Genomic DNA, 22,244 nt, shown 5'->3' on the forward strand with positions numbered 1-22,244 from the left:
TTGTATACATGTTTTTAGAAATAGTGATTTATCTAAAAATATGAATGTCCTAGCTGCTTTAGACACTTGTGAAAATTTATTTGTTTGATAATATTGATACTGATAAATATTGTTATTTATTGTCTTAAGAAAAAAAAAAAAAAAACTTGTAATGTTCAAAACACATTGTGTTGTTTTATTTTGTATTTTAAAAATATAAAGTAAATAAATTTTTTTTTACTTAAATTAAATAATAGTTTAAAAGACTTAGAGTTAAAAAAATTCTAAATATAGTATTATAAAACTTTATTTTATACAACTTTATTTAAAATTAATTATTCAATTATTGTTAGTGAATAAACACGTATTATAGTTTTTTATATATCCATATATCCCCCATCTATTAAAGGAGACTGGCAAGTTGAGAATGAACAAATATGTCTTGCAAATTTTTATATTACTTTTTTTTAATAGCATTATTAAATAATAGGAAATATATAGTAGTTTGACTAAATGTACTAATATATAACCAAATGTAAATGTAATGCATCCTAAGTAAACAAATTCATTTTTTCAGTCAACAATATTTTAATAATTTAACAAAAGTAATAAATTAAAATTATTTAATTTTCTTTTGTTGTACTGTTTAAACCTAGAAATAAATTTAATGAAAGATTTTGAATCTCATTCAAAAATATTGTTACATTTAAATGTCACTTTACATTTTTAAAAAAGAAACTTACACCACTTAAATGTTTTACATTTTATTATTGTTAGGCTTAACAATGATAAAACTAAGTTTATTATTCATATTAAAAAAACCACTGAGCAGTAACAAAGAAAAAACATGTTTTTGCTACTGAAAATTTTATTCCTAAATTCATAGTAATTGCTTTATTAAATAATTAAATTCATAGTGTTACTTGAGTAGTACAGACATAATTTTTATTTTTGTTTCATAGACATATGCAGCGTGGAATAGATAGTAGAGGAGATGGGCTTGGTCCTATAAGAAATAATAAAGTGTGGATATCCATTTACTTTCTTATGTTTGTTGTCATTTTCTCATTTTTTTTCATCAATGTTTTTGTTGGTATGATCATTCTCACATTTCAAGAACAAGCTGCAGCTGAAAGTGGTTTAGAACTTGATCGAAACACTGTAAGTTTGTTAAATTAAATTATTTTCTTTAAGTTTTTAGTTTATTTTTATTTAAAATCTAAATTTTATCAGCTACTAGCTAGGCCTGTTTATTAGTTTAGAGCTTGCTTGTTAGGTAGGGTTGTTTTACAGTTATTAATATAAATAAATTACTAAGTGGGTCAAATCATGTCATGTCATAAAATAAAGTTTATACATTTTTTGTCTTGAATTTTGCATTAGAGTATATTTTACATTAAACATATTTTGAAGTTTGATTGGTTGTGTATTGTAACCAATGGTTTCATGAAATAAACATTAATAATTTGAGTATCAATGTTCTCAGTTCTTTGTGCTGTGTACACTGCACAAAAATTTAGTTTTTTTTATATATATTAATCTAATGTTTATTTTAAAACTTTACAAAAATGTTTTATTCATGCATGAGCATGAAGGGTGTAAGTTGTTTAGAAATTATGTGATTACATATTTGTTAAGTTAAATGTATAATTACATATATTGTAGGCCTAAAGTTGTATAGGTTGTTTATAATATATGAAGTTATAAATTATATAAGATTATAATGTATGTAGGTATGTATGTTGGAAATCATTATAATTACTACAAATACCTTAAACTACACAATGCTAAGCTTTGCCATATCTAGGCTATGGTGCATCAACTTAATAAATAAAATACTTTTTGATTATTATTATTATTTTTTTTTTTAAAGTAAAAACAAAAACTGTGTTAGTACTAAAATATTTAATTACTATATAATTAGTTACTGGTGCTTTTGGCAACTAATTTGACATTTTTAAACAAGGAACTTGCATCACTTAAATATTTTACATAATTAGGCTTAACAATGTTCAGTATTAAAAAAACCATAATACCTCCATGAAAGAATTTTAAGTTAGTTCTTTTTTAGCAAATAAAGCTTAAAATTTTTCGCAGAATAAACATAAATATATTTCATAGAGGTATTATGATTTTAAATAGTTTAACACTTTAAATAAATTTATATTTAACACCTTGATTAAATTTATAAAAATATTTATTCAAAAAAATTTCAATGCTTTACAAAAGGAAGTCCAGAATTTTGATTGTTAAAAAAGCAGGTCTTTTAAAGTATTGTTTTAAAAATATAGAGCTTCAAAGTACAAACATGTTAAACATGTACAATAACATGTTAAAACATGTTATTGCTACTAGAAGTTATATTTGTATAATATATATATATATATATATATATATATATATATATATATATATATATATATATATATATATATATATATATATATATATATATATATATATATATATGGTGTAGTAGTAGAGTGCTTGTTTTGTAAGCAAGAAGTTTAGTTACGAATCTCCACCCCATGTTCTTGGTAGTAATGTTTGAATTACAAAGTTTGATATTTTTATGATGGAGCAGCTAGGATTCAGGCAAATCTTTTCTAGACTTTTCTTGAAGAAAATGCAATTAATGTTACTGCTTCATGGCTGGGCAAATCACATGAAATAATGAAACTGAAAGCAGCAATTTTAAAAAGCAGAACTTAACCTCTCTAGCTGATTTGAATAAAACTGTGGCATCTTAAAACAAGGCCAAAAAATTGTGATTTTTTTGTTGTCTCTATGCAATAAAGAATAAGGTTGTTTTACAGTTATAAAGAATAGATGTTGATACAGAATAAAGAATAGATGTTGTTTTTAAAGTATTTAAATATATATATATATAGATATATATATATATATATATATATATATATATATATATCGTCACAATCATAGCACAATCGCCTAAGTCATTTTTTCTTGTTTTGAGAAAACTAAAAAAAACTGAATAACTTCGGTATTTCTTTCTTTCTAATTTTTTGTTGGTATTTCTTAAATTCTTACTTTCATCCAATATTCTTCTGACTTCTGAATCACTGTAGAAAAGCGGCGTGGTATGAGTCATGTTAAAGAAAACTGCAGATTTAGGCAGAAATTAAAAAATTAAAAATAAAATGCTTTCTGATTGGTTTAAAACATAGGCAATTTGTCACATAATAGAAGACTGTATAAGCTATATATTTCAACTCTTAACTCAAAACCCCCTAAAAAATGACAATTGTGCTATGATCGTGACGATATATTTAAGTATACTTTTGGAAATTTTTTTTTTTTCTTTTAAACATCTTCGCTTCCAACAAGGCTGCAAGAAGCCATTAACTAAAGTTGGAAGTTACTGAAAGAGAAAAGATGAAGATTATAGAGCAAGATAACGATTGATGGATGACTTAAAGGATTGCAAATTATTTGAATCAGGAAAAAAAGATGGAGGAAGCGAATTCCAAAGAGCTGATGTTTCGGGGAAAAAAACTAATCAGCACTTAGGAACAGTCACAGAAAAAGGATGAGACTTAATTGAATGACGAGTAACACGAGAATGAATTTTAGTAGATGGCACAAGAGACGCTAGCTCTTTAGAGCAGTGCTTATAGCATTTGTAGAAAAGAGAAAGAGAGGCAACATTACGACAATGTGATAATGGTTGGAGGTTGTCTGCAAGAGCAGGTCCAACTATGTTAACAATGCGTTTTTGCACCTTGTCTAAAAGAGAAAGGGCATCGTTAGAAGATCCGCCCCAGATATGGCAACAGTATTCCATACAAGGCCGGATTTGAGATTTATAGAGATAGAGAATAGAATCCAAAGTAAGAAAGTGTCGAGCTCTATAAAGAGATGCAACCTTAGCAGATGCTAATTTTGCAACTGATTTTATATATGGTTTCCAAGAAAAATTGGAAGTAAGAGTTAATCCTAGAAGATAAAGAGTAGATGACTCATCGAGTACATCATCTTTCATAAATATAGGAAGATCTAAATTATTGCGATAACAATGAGCTGAAAAAAATTGAGTTTTATCTGTATTGAAGTTCACCAGCCACTGTGAGCTCCATGCTGTAGCAGAAGTGAGATCCTTTTCAAGCTCAAATGCCCTCTCAAGGCAATCAGAGAGTCTTTATTTCTTATCACAACAAGAATAAATGGTAGTATCATCAGCAAACAATGCCACCTTAGATGTGAGAATATTTGGAAGATCGTTGATGTAAATTAAAAAGAGTATAGGGTCAAGGATAGAACCTTGAGGATCTCCTGAAGTTACAGAATAAGAAGAGTGCTGTCCATCGAGGACAACTTTTATGCTTTTATGGAATTCCAGGTTTGCCCTTATTATTGATACTATTAAAGGTTCTCCAGAAGTCACGAGAGCCTAATTTTTGAGATGAGATACAAGATTACATGACCTGAGAATAGCGGGCTTTGGCGTTAGACAAAACCTTTTTACAATGGTTTCTAGCAGTAATAAACAGATGTCGTTTTTCTGGAGAATTGTTATGCTGATAAATATGGAAGTAATGGTTTCGATTGGCAATTTCAGCAGCACAGAGTGAGGAAAACCATGGAGAAGAGTGAGGCTTGACCTGGAATCGTTGAGAGGGAACAAAAGATTCCATGCCAGCCTGAATCCAACTCTCGTTAGCCTGAATACAACTCTCGTCTGTTTAAGAGTGTTTAATATCCTTTTTTAAAAATAGATCAAATTATATTGAAATAATTTAAATGAAAAAATACAACTTTATAATGTCATAAAAAGTACAAGTTTAACATCTGACATCAAATATACGTGATCCAATATTTACTAAATGCTGGAAACAAAATGAGATAATAAAAATGTCTACAAGCGGAAAACAATTTTTTTTGTTAAGTAGTGATCCACTATCAAAAGTCATAATAAAATACTTTTAGTAAATACAAAGGTTACACTTTTTGTAGATGGGTTTTAAGATTGGCATCTTTTAATTATGTACCACTTGATTATAGGCATGTTACCTGTGTCTTTATGTTTCCAGATTTCTTTGGAAAGTTCTGGATCATTTCTATACCTGGTTGCATTAAAGGATTTAAGATGGTTTGCAAACCTAAGGTTGAATGCGTTTTAACTAATACTGATGTAAGATTTTTCTGTAAGACTGTGATTAGGTGATGACAAAGTGGCTTTATATACAATAGACATTGGTTATTTAATGGGCATGTGGTTTTCTTAATACAGTTGCACTTGGCATCATTAGCGGTGAGTTTGTTGCGCAAGATTTGTTGGTTGTGTGAATTAATAATTGATTGATTATTTGGCATGTTGCTGTAACTAACTTTTATTGTATTTCTGTAGAATATTTTGTGGAGCTTATGATGTAATGGAAAATGCAAGTTATTTAAGTTTAAGAAAAGGTGCCCAATTTTGGTTACATAATTTTTACTAAAAGTAGGATTAAACCGTATAATATATCTTTTTTATTTATTAGTATAATAGGAATTTAGATTTGAATGATGTTGGTGTGAAATCCAGACTTTTCTAGTTTGTCTTTATAAGTAGGAGCAGTCTTTTAAAAAAAATTTTTGCTTGAAAGGTTGAAAGATAATCTTTCAACTCTTGTTGTTAAATGTTAGGTGATGTGATTTGGCATTCTAAATGTTCTTCGAGGAATTTTTAAAACATACACAAAGAATGTAAATGGAGTTATTTATGACCTCTCAAACAGTGTATTAGAGGGAGATCTAAGTATTTTTGTACATCCAGATATGAGGTGGAAACATCAAACACAAGTATGTGTTAAAAAAACTTCAACGCTTGAAAGAGTTCACACAGGATCAAAAAAGTACCATACTCATATCAGAAACTTAGTTATGAAAAATGGGTTAAATGACTTTTGATGAAATTCTAATAAAAAAAGCAAGGAGACTTGGTTCATTTATATAAAATATCAAATCATTTAAAGTTTGTCAATCTTAAAATGAAACCAGTCTTTGAGTCTTGTGCTAAATTAGATGGAAATTAGATTTGACTAGAAGTCACAAACATAAAATTAGGATGCAGTGTTTCACCCCATGCAAAATAAATAACTGTTGTGCATCGGTTAGCTTGAGAATCCATTTCTTCTCAAGCAGAGTGTGCCAAGTTAGATCAAACCTCACAATATTGTTGTAGAATCCAAAAATTTGAACAAGTTCAAAGCAAGTCTAGACAAAAGGTCGAGAAGAAACAAAAAAACTTTTATTAAAAAATATATATATATATATATATATATATATATATATATATATATATATATATATATATAAACATATATATATATATATATATATATATATATATATATATATATATATATATATATATATATATATATATATATATATATATATATATAAGCCCGTAGAATAAATGGTAGTATCATCTTTTAAGTCGCCCGTTAATTACCATTAACGGGCGACTTAAAAGATTACAAGTTATATGAATCATGAAAACAAGATGAAAGGAGCAAATTCCGAAGAACTGATGTAAGAGATGTAAAAGAATTTTAGTAGATGGCACAAGAGATACTAGCTCTTTAAAGCAATACCCATTGCAGTGTTTATAGAAAAGAGAACGTAAAGCAACATATGGTGATGTGACAATAGTTGAAGCTTGGCTGCAAGAGCAGGTCTAACTATGTTTACAATGCGTTTTTGTCTAAAATAGAAAGGGCATCATTTAAAGATCTACTCCATACATGGCAAACAGTATTTCATACAAAAACGGATTTGAGATTTATAAAGATAAAAAATCCAGAGTAAGAAAGTGGTAAGCACAACAAAGAGATGCAACCTTAAATGCTAATTTTGTATGATTTCCATAAAGGTTTGAACTAAGATTTAATCCTAGAAGACAAAAGGTAGATGACTTATTGAGTACATTACTGTTCATAAATAAATAAAGACATAAATTGTTATGATAATGATTAGCTGAAAAAAAAAGAGTCTTATATGTGTTAAAGTTTACCAGCCATTGAGAGCCCCATGCTTTAGCAGAACTTAGATCATTTTCAAGCTCAAATGCCTCCTCTAAACAATCAAAGAGTGTTGGCTTCTTATCAAGATAAGAATAAATGGTAGTATCATCAGCGAACAATGCCACCTTAGATGTGAGAATTTCTGGAAAATTGCTAATATAAACTAAAAAAAGTATTGGGCCAATAATAGAACCTTGAGGAACCCCTGAAGTTACAGAAAAAAAAAGAAGAATGCTGTCCATCAAAAACATCTTTTATACAACAAATTGTAAGGAAGGATTCAACTTAAAGATGTTACTCGATAAACCGTAAGAAGAAAGCTTATAAAGTTGACCAGCCTGCCAAACTTTATCAAAGGCTTTAGAAATGTTGAGAGCAATAGCCCTAGCCTTTCCATATCTACCTAAAGCACAATAAAACCTATCAGTTATTACTGTCAACATATCAGCAGTAGAACGAGCAGGTCAAAAACCATATTGATGATCAAAAAGTTATTAGATTCAAGGTGAGATATTAAGTGTTTGTTAATTCAAGACTCAAAAGTCTTGCTTATGGAAGAAAAAAGACTAAAACAAGTTAGTTAAATGAGTCAGATTGCTCTCCAGAATTTTTGAACTTAGGGATAACAAATGCTGCTTTTTAGCAGGCCGGAAAACAAGACTCAGATAAGCACTTGTTAAATAGTTTTAAAAGTATAGATGACAGTTCTAGAAAAAACTTCTGCAAAACTATAATAGGTATGTACTTCAGACCACAAGCTGTAAAAGAGTCTAAGCAAGAAATCACTTTCGATACATAAGCTGGAGAAATGTACAATCAATGGATCAACCTATTTGTTAGCTATATCAGGTAGGATGTGATTAGTGGAATCAAGTGATGAGATTGATGAAAAGTTCCTATCAAACAATTTAGTTTTATCTTTAGGTGAGGTAACAAAATTTGAACCATGTAAGAGTGGTGGAATAACAGATTTGCCCTTATAAACACTAATAAAGATTCTCTAGAAGTATAATAAATAATTCCATGCCAGTCTGAATCACAGAATTTACATAAGAAGCACATTTTTCACTAGGAAGATAAAATATTTATACCCAAGGGCCATCACTAAGAAAACCATGGAAAGTGTCCTAGTTAGCTTTAAGGTAGTTGTGAGAACTACAATGATAGGAGGAGTCTGATGATGGAGAAGAATAAGATAATAGTTTTAGAGAGATCAAACTTTGAACAGATGCATTTTAGGGTAAATGTGGTGAAACTGAGTAATAACTAGGTTCAGAGACAAGGCCGAAGTCAAGTAGAGAAAGTAAATGATTAGGATTATCTGGAAATTGAGTTTGAAAATTGACTATTTGTGTTATAGTTTGAGAAAGGCAAAAGTTGTGGGCTTTAATGGCTGGACGGTCACTGACACTACAACCAAGCCATTTAGTGTGATGAGCATTAAAGTTACCATCAACAATGATATTGGCTGAAGGATAAAGAGAAAGGGATTGGTCAATTTAGTCTGAAATAACATCGAAAAGAGTGTAGTCTTGTGACAAAAGAGAGTGATATAAAAAAAAGAGAAAGGTGGTAGATTGAAATGATGCTAAACAAAAGCTTATAGAAGAATAGTCTGTCAATTCAAACCTAGTTTCTGGATAAATTAGTAAATTTTTATGAAAGTAAACGGCCAGGTTAACCATATGACTATTGGAGTCTTTACAAATTAAACGAAGATAACCATCAACACTAAGATCACAAGATGAGACTGCTGAACTCAAATTAGTCTTACAAAGTCTACGGCAACCTAAAAGATAAAGAATGTGTGCAAAGCTGGTCAACAGATAGAATCTGTTCATCCCTAAGTCTTTGCCTAAAAGACCGTCTACAAAACAGTAGACTGTTACATTTAACGTCTACCCAAGATAAGTATTTTTTATTAAGACACCATCTCTAGTAGTGTGGGGCTATTTTCATATCAAAAATTTAAAATTTAAAAAGTTTAAATTTAAATTGCCTGAGGTGCGAATCATTGCATATTATTAGGAATAGGAAAGCAAATTTTTTTTTCTAGTTTTCATGACTTTTTTAGGTTCCTCCAGAGGATTGAATCTTAGAAAAACATAGATTTATTTAATTTTCATATTCTTCCTAGTTTAATATTGTTTGGTACTATTTAATTTTTCGGAAAAGTGACTTTTAAATGTAAAATTTATTGTAGAACACGAAATTACTTTTAACAAAAAAGATGCATGAAAATTTTTTTTTAAATGGTTTTTACTTTTACAACTTATGTTCCTAAAGACTTCAACGCTCACCTATTGTTCATAGCAATAGCATATTTACTATATAGCTTTAATTACAGCAAATATATCTGTATAAATCTTTTTTTTACAGCAAATTGTAAAAAAAAGATTTATATTGATGAAAAATTGAAATTAAAAACATTTAATTTATGCTTGTTAGTCCTTGCTTTCAGCAATTTTTTAAGGCTTTACTTTTGTAATTGCTACTTTTTATATTTTTACAATTATTTTTGAAAAATGTTGACATAAAATCTGTTCAATTTTCTTGATTATTAAGAAGTTGTGGGTAAAATTGGATGTAGTAATACAAAAATTGTAAGTAGAATCAAATGTTCTGCATTGTCGGCAGAAGAATATAACTTTGGTCAAATTTAAAATTGTTTCTTTTTAAATTTTTTATAATTAATTTTTTTTTTTTTAGATATTTTTACCAATAAAAATTGAAATAAAATATTTTGTCCAATCACTAACAGAGTTCCAAACAGCGAAACTACAACCCCATAAAAAACTTACAAGTTTTAAGTTTTATTCAGAACTTTTTTTATTTTAAAACCAATTCAAAAAGTCATTAAATTCCTTTACTTTGTTATTGTAATTTGGTAACTAGGCCATAGATTCTATATTAATGGCTCATTACCTAGGGCAATGCAAAATTGGAACCCTGGACATGACAAAACATTTCTTTTAAAAATCATTTAGGCAGAATTTTTATTTATTTTAATGAATTCATGAAATGTTTTTTAGTTTCAAACCTTGGTAGTTCACACTGAGATATAAGCTTAGCTCGGATGACTCCATCTCTTGCTTTATTTCCACAAACTGATGTAGAAGTACTTGATACAAGTTTTATACATCATTCAACTGCTTGAGTGTGGCAAGGTATTTTTTCAAAACTAATTGTATCAGAAATGGAGAAAATCATTTTTTTTTAATTATCAATTGAGATGTCTTGTTAAAGGAGGCTCAGTAACATTAACATATTGCCAACTAATCATATCTATGTAATCTTCAGCATTAAAATTTAGATTTGGCACTTTAAACAATTGAATAGTCCTCTGATTATCATATGATTCTCTACATATGATAATTTGCGTTAAAGCTAATTCTCTAATGTGCATTCTTTCATCCACTAACATAGCCAACAAAATATTTTCTGGGTGACAGAAATAGGCATTTCTTTGTAATACTGCATCAACAATACTCTTAAGTTCATCAACAATACTCTTAAGTTCATCAACAATACTCTTAAGTTCATCAGATAAGTAATTTATAAGATAAGTAATAAGAGATTTTTTTCATCATTCCAAAGAAATGATTGGGTCCATACAAACAGGTTGGTTTTATTTTCATCTCAAACCAGCTAGCAGAGAATACTTTAATCACAGAGTTAGTTAAAATTTTCAGATCTATTGATAGATCTAATGTTGAAACATATAACCTTAAAATCATGTTGGCTGTTGTTAGCCAATGTGAATGTAAAATTTTTCCAGGATCTCGCAGTGACAAAGACATTGATATATTACCTTTGAATTCTGTAGGATTATTTGTTTTCCCACCTAAGTGTTGTATTAGATTGCGCAGAGGCAACTCATTAGCGTGTAGTAAGCAAATAAGCCACTGTACAGGACGGCCAAGAAATAATTAAAATGTCAAAAAGATATTTCTGATCAGTACTTAACTCTTTTGCATCAATTTTCAGGAGTTCCACTTCAATAGGTTCAAAAGAAGCAACTGAAAGCTTCTCACAATTTTCTAAGATTTTTCGAATTGCACCTTTGAATTCTGTAGGATTATTTGTTTTCCCACCTAAGTGTTGTATTAGATTGCGCAGAGGCAACTCATTAGTGTGTAGTAAGCAAATAAGCCACTGTACAGGACGGCCAAGAAATAATTCTAATTGACTTATAACGCCGTTTTTCCATCCTGTATTTGTAATGGTACCATTCAACAGCCTTTATCTGTTCTAATATAAATTTTTTATTTGGATCCTTTAAAAATGTTTGAAAGCTTGATGGAATATCCAGTGCAGTTTCTGATGATAGTGTTACATGACACAAATATTTTGATCCAGGTTAGGAAACTAGAACAATATGTTCCCCTGTAGCATATTTTCTGTAATACTTTGCCCCTTTTTTATCCTGCTGAAATGTTACATCTTTCTTTCCATCAAAAAATAGTCCTTGAACTTCAAAATAATCCTTTTTTGCACATTTTTGAAGTTCTGATCTTTTTTAATTCTTTACTATTTTTCGTTCTTTTCTTATTTTACTTTGATCAATTATTTTTGATGAATTTTCTTTTGTTACGATTTGAAAATCTTTTAGAATAGCATTAACTAACATGCTAAAGCTAGATTACACGATTTCAATTTTTTCCCAAAAGGGAAAGTATAGTAAGACTTCTGATCCTGACACGTTATCAGATGTGTTGGGATCAGAAGTTTTAATTCCAAACAATTCTTCAGATATGTTATCTGAGTTTACAAATTATGTCACTTCTCTTTCTATTTTACGAGTAGATTGAAAAGGAAATATTTTTTTAATTTTTTCCAACTATACTGTCTGCATAAAAAAAAGTTTTCCAGTCGTGATGATTGTATTGCTTTCCTTTTCATATTTTTATGAAGAAGTTGGGTAACTTTTTTATCAACATTACCAATTACCATTTTCCATACTGTTTGTTAACCGACAAGAAAACATCTTTCCCTAATAGGAACTTTAATTTTGCAATGACAGTCAATAAAATTTTTATATTTGCAAGTACATATATCAAACAGAGTTATTTCACATTTTTTTCTGAATATTGTCGCCTTGTCTTATAGCTTATGAAGATTTTTTTAATAGACTTATACTCTTTGTTTATGTTTGATATCAAGCTCAAAATTTGTTGATCAGATATTATTAGAATAGATGCTTTTTGCCATATACCTTTCAAATCTTGCAGTACAATATTTGAAATATCCTTTGCAGAAGGATCCTTTCCTTTAGCATTCTCTTTTAATACCAGTCTGAAAAAAGATAATGTTTCATAAGATCTGCTTGTGTAGGAAGAACATTTTTATTAAATTCCTTGGCTTAGCCAAAAACTTTGCAAAACGATTCCTTACAAGTTTTAGGCATCTTGTCCTGATATTGATATTTTAAAATCTGTTAAAAAACAAATGTCAATAATATGAGATAAATTAAAACGTAGACGCGGAGGAGCAATTATTCTACAAGGATGCAAGGAGCATATCTTACAAGGCTGCAAGACATAAAATAGGTTGTACTGAGTTACATGTTACCAGTAGCAAGATAACCTGACCTGATATATATAAAAAAAAGTTTTGGTATGTCTAGGTCTTATTTTTTTGTTAAAAAAATTGTTTTTTTTTTAACTAACAAGTTGTTCAATGACCTACTAAAGCTGATCATTGAGCACTCTATTTGTTGAATAAAATAACATAATTTATTTATATATATATATATATATATATATATATATATATATATATATATATATATATATATATTTAAACATATATCTAAGTGATAAAAGAATGTTGTTTGATAATCTATAAAACCTAAAAGTTAACTAATAAAAATGCAATTTTAATTGCAATCCAAAAAGGTTTAAAGCTGAAGTTCAGGAATATTTGCATATTTTAGATATATAGTTTTGAAAAGTTGGCCCACTAGTCGTAAAGCCTAATGTTTATATTGTTACTGATGAAACCATTTGTAAAAAAATTCTAATCGGCTAACATGATATAAATAATATATTTCTCCTAACGTAATTCTAATAGGTAGACATAATATAACTAAACTTTTATACATAAATAAAGTTGAAGAATTCGTTATAATATTTTGAAAAAATAATATTTAAAAAAAAAGTATTAAAAAGTTAAAGCTTAAAAGAAATTTTAATTTATGTCTCCATTGGGTCTCCATTGGGGATCCATTTGGGTAAGAATCATTAATATCAAACAGAAAAAACTTTTAGTTTGGGTTTTTAAGTAATTTTCATTAATGGTTTAATCCAAAAATGTTTAGTCAAAATTGTTAAGAGAAACAGGATTTTAGAATTAACACTCATTTGCACAACTACATTTAATGTAAAAATAATAATTTTTTTATGATTAACTATATTAGGTAACTACTTTGTTACATATTTTTTTTTTTTTTTTTAAAAAAAAAACATTGATTTTAGTCTGAAAGTATTTTTAATATGTCTAGAAAAACAGTTTAATTTTTGCAATGTCTTCTAAGCCAATGGAGCGCTTTATGCCAGAGGATGTCAAAAGTTGGCAGTATACTGCTTGGGCATTGATTGAGTCTTATCCATGGGAAATGGTTATAACATCTTTAATTATAATGAATATACTCACCATGGTGATAGAGGTATAAGAAATATCTTACATAATCTTTTTAATTTAGTTAAAACTTAACATAGTTCAATTTTATAGCATTTTTATAGTATATTTATAAAATTTATAGTAAATGTTTATAAAATGTATATTGAATAATAATAAAACTTATAGTGAATAAATATTTATAAAGTTTGTAGTAAATAAATATGTATAAAATTTATAGTAGATAAATATAAAATTTATAGTAAAGAATTATTTATGAAATTTATAGTAAATAAGTAGTTATATAAGTTGGAATTAAGTTTACAGTATTTGATATGGTAAAACGTTACATACAGTAAACAATATTTGCTTTAACTCAGCAATTATTTAAAGTTCACATTGATTTGAACAATTGAAATTTGCAATATTTTCTATAATTTATATTTTTTATAATTTTTTTTTTGTAAGGGCATTATAACGATAGGGTGTTTCATTTCAGACATTTTTTCAAAAAAGTCTGTAAATTTTTCAAAGTTTTAAAATATCATCTAGAGGTTGCTGTCTTGAAAAAGTAGCGTCTTTTACACCTTTTTCAAATTTAAATTTAAATTACTTAAAAAATAATTAATTTCATGTTATGTTACTTGGTGAATGTAATAAAGGTTATCGTATGAACACTTCACCAAATTTTCAAAAAAATTGCTTAGTGTCTAGAGGTCACCGTATTATAAAGTTTAATTTTTTTAACATATTTTTTTGCTAAAAAATTCCTTAAATGCTTTAAAAAACTTAATAATTTAAAATAAAATGCAAAATTAAAGTTTTGAACATAATTGACCAGTAAAAGTTGTTGCATGATTAAATAGTTTACAAAATAAACATCTGTATGTATGTATATCAATTTCATAAACTTATTTAAAAAAAAACTTTTTTTTGGCCCATTATTTCCCCCATTTTGCATGTAGCATAACCATTTTTAAAAAATTATCAGAAATTCCTATTATAACAACACATTGAGTGTCTGCATTTCAGAAAAAGCCAGTTGAAAGCCAGTGTGAAAAAAATAATTGGATAATAGAATTTAAATGGTTGAAAAATTACCTACCATCAAATGTTTAAAAGCTTAAGTTAACACAAAACTAATGCAGAAGCATAGTGCATGCTGGAGTGCTGTAGTTAAACCCATTGCTAAAGTTATAAATTTTAATATATAAACATGGTGCAGTTTTATAATAAAAACATTTGATTAAAGTTTAATAGTAATAAATGGTCTTTACACTTATCAGTTTTTATAGGTCTTTATACCCATCAGTTCTTAACTGTTTGTAATTGTTCCTTGCTGTTGTATATATAAATAAATAAATTTATATATATATATATATATATATATATATATATATTTATATATATATATATATATATATATATATATATATATATATATATATATATTTATATATATATATATATATATATATATACATATATATATATGCAGTTATTAGGGTGAAAATATATTGATTTACTTTGCTATATTAGAGTTTTTCTTAAGAGGGAAGTTTATTGAAAATATTTAAAAGAACAGCTAATAAACTTACTATATTTTACTTTTGAACTATCAATTATCCATTAATAAATGCCATTATTCTGCTTTATTTTTATACACAACACAGTCATTATATACCATATGCCATATACTATATAATACGCCATATCCTACAAAATACCAGCTGATCATCAGTTAAAAAAAACCTTTTAGTTCTTTGTCTCAATCGCAAAACTTTTATCTTTGGTTGTACTAAATTTCATCTCTTTAGTTGAGAACCCAAAATTTTTGCCTGCTGTTTGAACAAATTTAACTCGTGTACTAAATCAATGAGATTTCTTTTAGATAGTAAATATGGCTTATTAATAAGCAAGCTTCTTGAAAATCTATTGTGTTGTTTTTAATTTTTTGTTGCTAAGCAACATAACTTTGAGGTGGTTATGGTACAGGTAGTTCTTTACTATGAGAGATTGGATTTTTAGCCGATATCAATAATAGAAATGTGAAAATTAACGGTAAAATGTTTTTTTGACAAAAAAGTGTATTTTTAGTGTATTTTTTTGACAAAAAACGTATGAAAGGGTATCAGCTGATTAATTTATGCAAAAAAAAAGGTTACATCAACTAAAGATTATTAGACTTCAAGGTCTTGTAAAGTCTGACAATTGTCTTTTTTTATTTGATTTTCTTTGCAATAATCTACCTAGTTTATTTATTAGTTTTTTTATTAATACAAGTGATTTACATAAAGAAAAATATAAATTTTACCCATTTCTTTTTAATATAATCAAATATAGCTGAAATCCATAAATCGTCAATGTATTTTATAATGGAATCAGTCAATACCATTTGTTAAAAGATTTTAACTGGGTACCCTTTTGCTAGTGACTTAGTAGATCAATAGAAAGTATATATCTGCAAATACTTGTTATCGGTTGTTATTTTTATTTTATTTAATAATATCTTTATAAGATTTTACCTCTATTAAAATGTCTTTTGAAATTTTAGGCAGCGCTATAACTAATATTTTTGCTTTTGATTGATTAAAAATATTTTTACTCATTTGTTTGGTAATAATCAAAATAATAATAAATAATCAAATAATAATAAGTAATCAAAATCTTTTGGTGTATCTTTAGAGCAACTGCATTATATTGAGATGTGAAAATCTTTCGGTGTATCTTTGGAGCAACAGATTGTATTTAAAGTCGTCTTGACTATCAAAAATCAGATGGTCATCTGACTATCAAAAAATGATATTATAGTTTTACAGTGGTTTCAGATATTAAATAGTTTTGGACCAAGGACTGTACCCTGCGGTGCTCCATATTTTTTATTTTAGTTGATGGAATGAATATGAGTTACTCATTCTAACTTTTGAGTATAATTTTCTATAAATGATTTCAACTAATGCTAAATAACATTAAATTAATAAAGATAGTCTATAACTTTTAAAATTTTCAATGTGTAAATTGATTATTTTATAAATTTTCTTATATGTCAAATGATCAAAGTTACTAAGGTACTGTTAATTATAATTTGATGTATTTCTCTTAGTTTCTGATATTTGAATAAGTTTTTAATAAATATTTTGTATAAGTTTTTTTATTTACTAATGAAATTGTTATTTTGAAATTAAAAATTAAAAAAGTATTTCTTTTGGGTAATGATCTAATATACTTTTGAGTTTAATAATGATTACATCTAATATACTTTTGAGTTTAGATATTCAGCTTATTGTCAACAACTTAGTATATGTAATGATTCTTTAAACCTTTTGCTGTATAGTATTTGACTAATTTTTATATCAACTGCTATTGCATATGAGTTACCTGATGAAACTGTCATTTCAATTAAATCTATAAATTCATTATAATATCTTGCAGGAAAAACCATTATTACTCTATAAATGCAAATTAATATTAATTATTTATTTGCTATAATATTAATTATAAAATTGAAAAGAGAAAATTTTTTATTTTTATTTTACACATACATGTTGAAATGAGTGAATTTGTTTACTCTGTAGTAGTTTATGTGTTATTGATTGTTTTAATAAAATCTCTTTTCACAAACATTATTATGAAACCTCCATCTTGATTTTTTTTCTTATTATTTTTATAATTTACTTCAAAATATAACTGTTGCCTTTTATCATTCCTTCTACTATTCTTTTCAGTAACTATTCATGTTTCTGTAATAAAAATGTTGCTCTAAGAAGAAAAAGTTTATACACATCTGGAGGTTTATTGACAATAGAGTGATGAATTTCAGACGTTTTTTTTAGAATCATATTTTTTCTAAGTGAGGGATATTTGACATTAAATGCACAGAGAAATTGATTATTTTGTTTTTGTATTTATTTTTTTGTATTTATCTAAAACACAGTTAAAATATTTTTTCTCTGTTAAAAGGTGTAGATCATTCTGGTGCTTTTTGGTACATTTATCAAATATTGAATTCTTTTTTTGCATTCATTAAAAGTTACATAGCGTAATGCTTTAAAAATTAAAGTAACCTTTTGACCTGATATTTTGCAAGAAAATTATTTAAGTATGGTTTTGTCTTTATAACATTAAAAACAATTTTTTAATGCTTTACTAATTTTTAAAAAGACTACAGGTTATAGCTTATGACTTTACTTTATAGCTTATATAATATACATGCTATAACTTATGACTTTACTTTATAGCTTATGTTTTAAAATGATTTTTAATGTTGTTGATCTGGGGGAATTTGAATTTTTCTAAAACTGTTTTGTGAATGTAGCATAATAACATTTTCATCTTCATTGTGTTCTTTAAGTGTTACTTTTCATGTTTTCTTGATAAGGTTTTAATGCTTTTTGGTTGTTATTATCCTAAAAAATATTTAGAAGTTGTTCTTGAGATTCTTTAGAGTTGCATACTAGGACAAGATTATCAGACTTGTGATTGAAAAATTCATTTTTATTGAAAAAGCAAAAAAACATGACAAAAAATGCGAAATATTTATTCTTTATAAACTTTTACAATCTACTGTATATTATTTCTTTTTCATTTTTGTATTACTTAAACTTCTTTCCGACAGATAAATTTTGCATTGAGCTGATTGGTAATATTAGTAAAACTTAATTCAGAAGTGTCTCATTATTTTTGAATTGGATAAACTTATTTTGAGATTGATTTAGCTAACATCACAGAAATACAGAAAAAAAAATTTTGTTGAAGAAAAAAGTTTATAATGATATAGTTTGATATTGTGACATTGTTATGTGGTAATGATTTTGTGGTAGAGCGCTTGCTTTGTAAGCAAAAAGTTCCAAGTTTTTATCATCACCACATCTTATCCACCACAGGTTGTACTGCGCTCACCGCAGTTTTACTTGCAGTGACCTCGTTTTCAATGTTTGCATTTAAGACTTGAAGAGTTAAGAAAGGGTGCACTGTACCTCAGAATTTTCAAAATTATAATATACTATTACGCATTAAATCTATTGTTTAAAGGTTATTTGCTCATGAATTATGAAACAAGTTATGTAGACCCAATGTCATCTAACCTGTTTCATAATTCATAATTAGCTATAATTTTATTTCTATCATTTGCACTCCTATCATTTCAGTTCCTAACTTCTTTATACAAAAACAAGCAGCAGAGAATGACAGAGTGGAGCTTGTCAGCTGTTGAAGAGAAGCACGCAGGCACCTCACGCATTAAAGTTTCCTTGACTGATATGATTCAAGGTTTGCTTTAGACAATCCAGTGAACTCTAATTCATTTTCTTTAAGCAATTTTAAGAAAGTTGAGACAAACTTCGGCCAAAGCTTGGTACAAATCCATTGGTTGCTACTATTGGTAGTTTATAGTCTTTAATAAGTGAAAAGCTTATTTAAATGCATTTGCAAGATGATTGTCTTAAATTTCTGAAGATGTCAGAAAATCAAGGTCTTTCATATAAATAAATGATATAATATAAATTTCATTCATCATTTCTGAATTATTAAAATGCTAAATATTTTTCTTAAATTTTTGAATCAACAATGAAGTTAAACTTTATAAGTAGTATTTTACTTAAGTATTTTTCATTTATAATACAGTTTGATTTCAAATTGTTAATTGATTTGAAAATTTTTAGAAAAATGGTAGTTCAAAATTAAAATCTTATTTCAATTTTATTCAAAAAAACTCAATTTGTGTTGTATTATTTGAATTTTTTATTAATATTTCATTTTATTACGGCAATTTTGAATTACTTTGAATATTTGATTTAGCATACTTTCAGAATGTTTTCTGAGATAAGCAAAGTATATGTTCTTCAAAACATGTACAAATGTTTTTTTCAATTCAATGACATTTAAATATTATTTCCCTTCTACTTCAACACTTTTGAACACTTTTGCTAAGATTGCCCATTTTCAACTAAGTTTAATTCTTTTAGCCATTTTTATAATTAGTATTTGAATAAACTTAATTTTGAAACAAAATTCTCTGCTATTATTTGATGATTTTGATACAAGTCAGATGGCAAGTTTATAATTATGCACCATGGTTTTAAATGAATTTATAATTGCAATTAAATAATTAAAAGACTCAAATTGAAAATGGTTTGAATTAGAGTATTTTTTTGTTTCAAAAATGATCTACAAATAGAGTTTGACCAACAAACTTTGAAAGGTGCTGTTAAAGTTTCTATACATTTGAGGTTATGTTTCGGCACCCAACTATATGTATATATAAATGTATATATACATACAGATATAGATATATAGATATAGATATATAGATAGATATAGATATACTGCCCGGCAAAAGTTTCCGGTCACTCTGTTTAAATAATTTTATTAAAAGTTAAATAATTATTAGTTTGTTATTATTAAAAATAATTACAAACCAATCATCTCTGTAAGTCTATGATAAAAATAAACAAATTTATGCAATATTACAGGAACAAAAATTTATTATTTTTTTCATCCAAAAATTCACCCTTTGCTTTCCTTACTGCAAAAGTAAGTTTTGGCAGTCAAACATGTATACACTGTGGATGAAATTTTTCAGTAGCTGTTCATCCCACATAGATCTGTCGCTTTGTTCCAAAAACAAGAAATTTGGATTCGTCCGTTTACTATACATTTCACCAATATATATCTGTCCATTTTGAATGTCCTAGAGCCCATTGAAGCTTTTTTTTTCTGATTTATTGCCTCTAGAAGAGGTTTTTAAACAGCTACTCTACCATTTAAGCCAACAGTTTTCGAGCGACATCTAACAGTTCTTTTTAAAATAGTTTTATTATGAACAGCATTGAAGTTAGATGTTATTTCTATATTTGAAACAGACAATTAACAAATTGTCTATTTTTATTTATATGAGAGTATAATTGACTTGTCCAGTTCTTTTCCTATCTTTATTTGTACCAGTGCATTTAAACCGACAAATAGTACCACTCACTGTTGATTGTGGTTTTTTCAACAATTTTTGAATATATCTAATACAACGACCATCATTTGCCAGAGCAACAATTGAAGAAGATGTTTCTAGTGATAAACTGATGTACTTTGACATTTTATATTATTTTCTAAAATTTTAGTTTAAAAATAATCAAAATGCACTTAATTAATTTATATTAACTTCAATGAAAATATGCTTTGATAACAAAAAAAAAGTTGAATTTTATTTACAAAGTTTTTACTAAGTATGTTTGAGCATATTTATAATACAAAAACCAAGAAACATAGATTTTGCATTTCAATATTAAAATTACATTAGCACATTTTAATTGAATTATTTTATGGCTTATAAACAATTTTAAAATTTAATATAAGTTTTTATAAGTTTATTTAACACATTAGCGCATCTTAATTGAATTATTTTATGACTTTTATTAAGAAATTTAAATTTAATATCAATTAATATAGGTAAAAAACTATTAAAACTTTAAGTGACCGGAAACTTTTGCTGGGCAGTGTTTATACATATATACATGTTTTTACAGTAAATAACATAAATTTTTGAAACTTGTCTTATATTTTATATTATATTCTATTTTATATGCAATATATAATACCAATAATTTACTTATTTTTGTTGTTTTTAGTTTTAAAAGCAATAAATATTATTTATGCTTATTTTATTTAGTATGAAGGTGAACCTGCTAACTACGGTTCAGTTATGAATAAAGTCAGTTTGGTGTTTTCTTTTGTGTTTCTCTTTGAATTTGCTCTGAAGTTTTTTTCACTTGGTTGTGTAAGTTATTTTTAAGTTTTTATAACAGTTGGTAACTTTTTATTTACATTAATTCCATAATCCTATTTTAAATCCCATTAGCACTGATTTGAACTTTGTGTAAACATATTAAATTTTTTATTTGTTTCGATGAAAATACATATAAAATTAATTGTATAACTTAATAAAATTAAAACAATTTTTACAACAATTGATTGTAGTATTAGTAGTATAAAAAGGGCGTTCTGGCTCATTTTTTTTCAACTATATCCCTAACCATAATCTCATATCATATTTCAACTATCTCAACCATCATATATTAATATACGATGGTTACTACAATTTCACAAGTGAAATCTAACTTAAGCGTAAATGAAATCTACTTTGCATTAGGTCTTTCAGACCCATAAGAAGTAGGTCTTCGAACTTAGCTTCGAACTTAGCTATAATAGTAAATTACTCCTTTTAACTCAGAAAAACTTCCAGATTTCCCAACTTGCTCATCACCAGAGTTTATTGTTACTAATAACCTTCTACCATTAGTAACGCTAGGCATGGAGTCATTTTTACTAAAATTTCTGTAAAAAGAGATAGTAGTTGTAGAATCAATTTTTGGTTTTGATTGATACAATAGTCCAGATGATCTATTAGCAAATGAAGTAATATTAATTCCATTCCATGAAGATAAATAAAAATCTACTAAACCAGATGAGCAGTATATACATCTGCTATTATTTTCGTATCCAGGAAATATTAAATTACTATAGTTATAGGGTGTCCAAGGTTGAATAACTGAGTCATTGTTTTTAGGAGAATCGATTCCGTCATACATGCATACTCTTGATTCCCATCAATTTCCAGATTTACCGATA

The 22,244-nt window shown here is 27.0% G+C and overlaps 1 protein-coding gene across 1 annotated transcript in view; it reads left to right on the forward strand.

Moving 5' to 3' along the window:
* Positions 1–22,244, forward strand: part of LOC105847844 (voltage-dependent P/Q-type calcium channel subunit alpha-1A) — a 240,515-nt gene that overhangs the window by 168,764 nt on the left and 49,507 nt on the right. The window contains exons 27-29 of the mRNA XM_065799676.1: positions 942–1,140; positions 13,510–13,674; positions 21,286–21,393. Of these exons, the coding sequence (XP_065655748.1) occupies positions 942–1,140; positions 13,510–13,674; positions 21,286–21,393 (472 nt within the window). The remainder of the gene's footprint in view (positions 1–941; positions 1,141–13,509; positions 13,675–21,285; positions 21,394–22,244) is intronic.

This window comes from Hydra vulgaris, chromosome 06 (assembly GCF_038396675.1).
Source record: "Hydra vulgaris chromosome 06, alternate assembly HydraT2T_AEP".
Lineage (NCBI taxonomy): Eukaryota > Metazoa > Cnidaria > Hydrozoa > Anthoathecata > Hydridae > Hydra > Hydra vulgaris.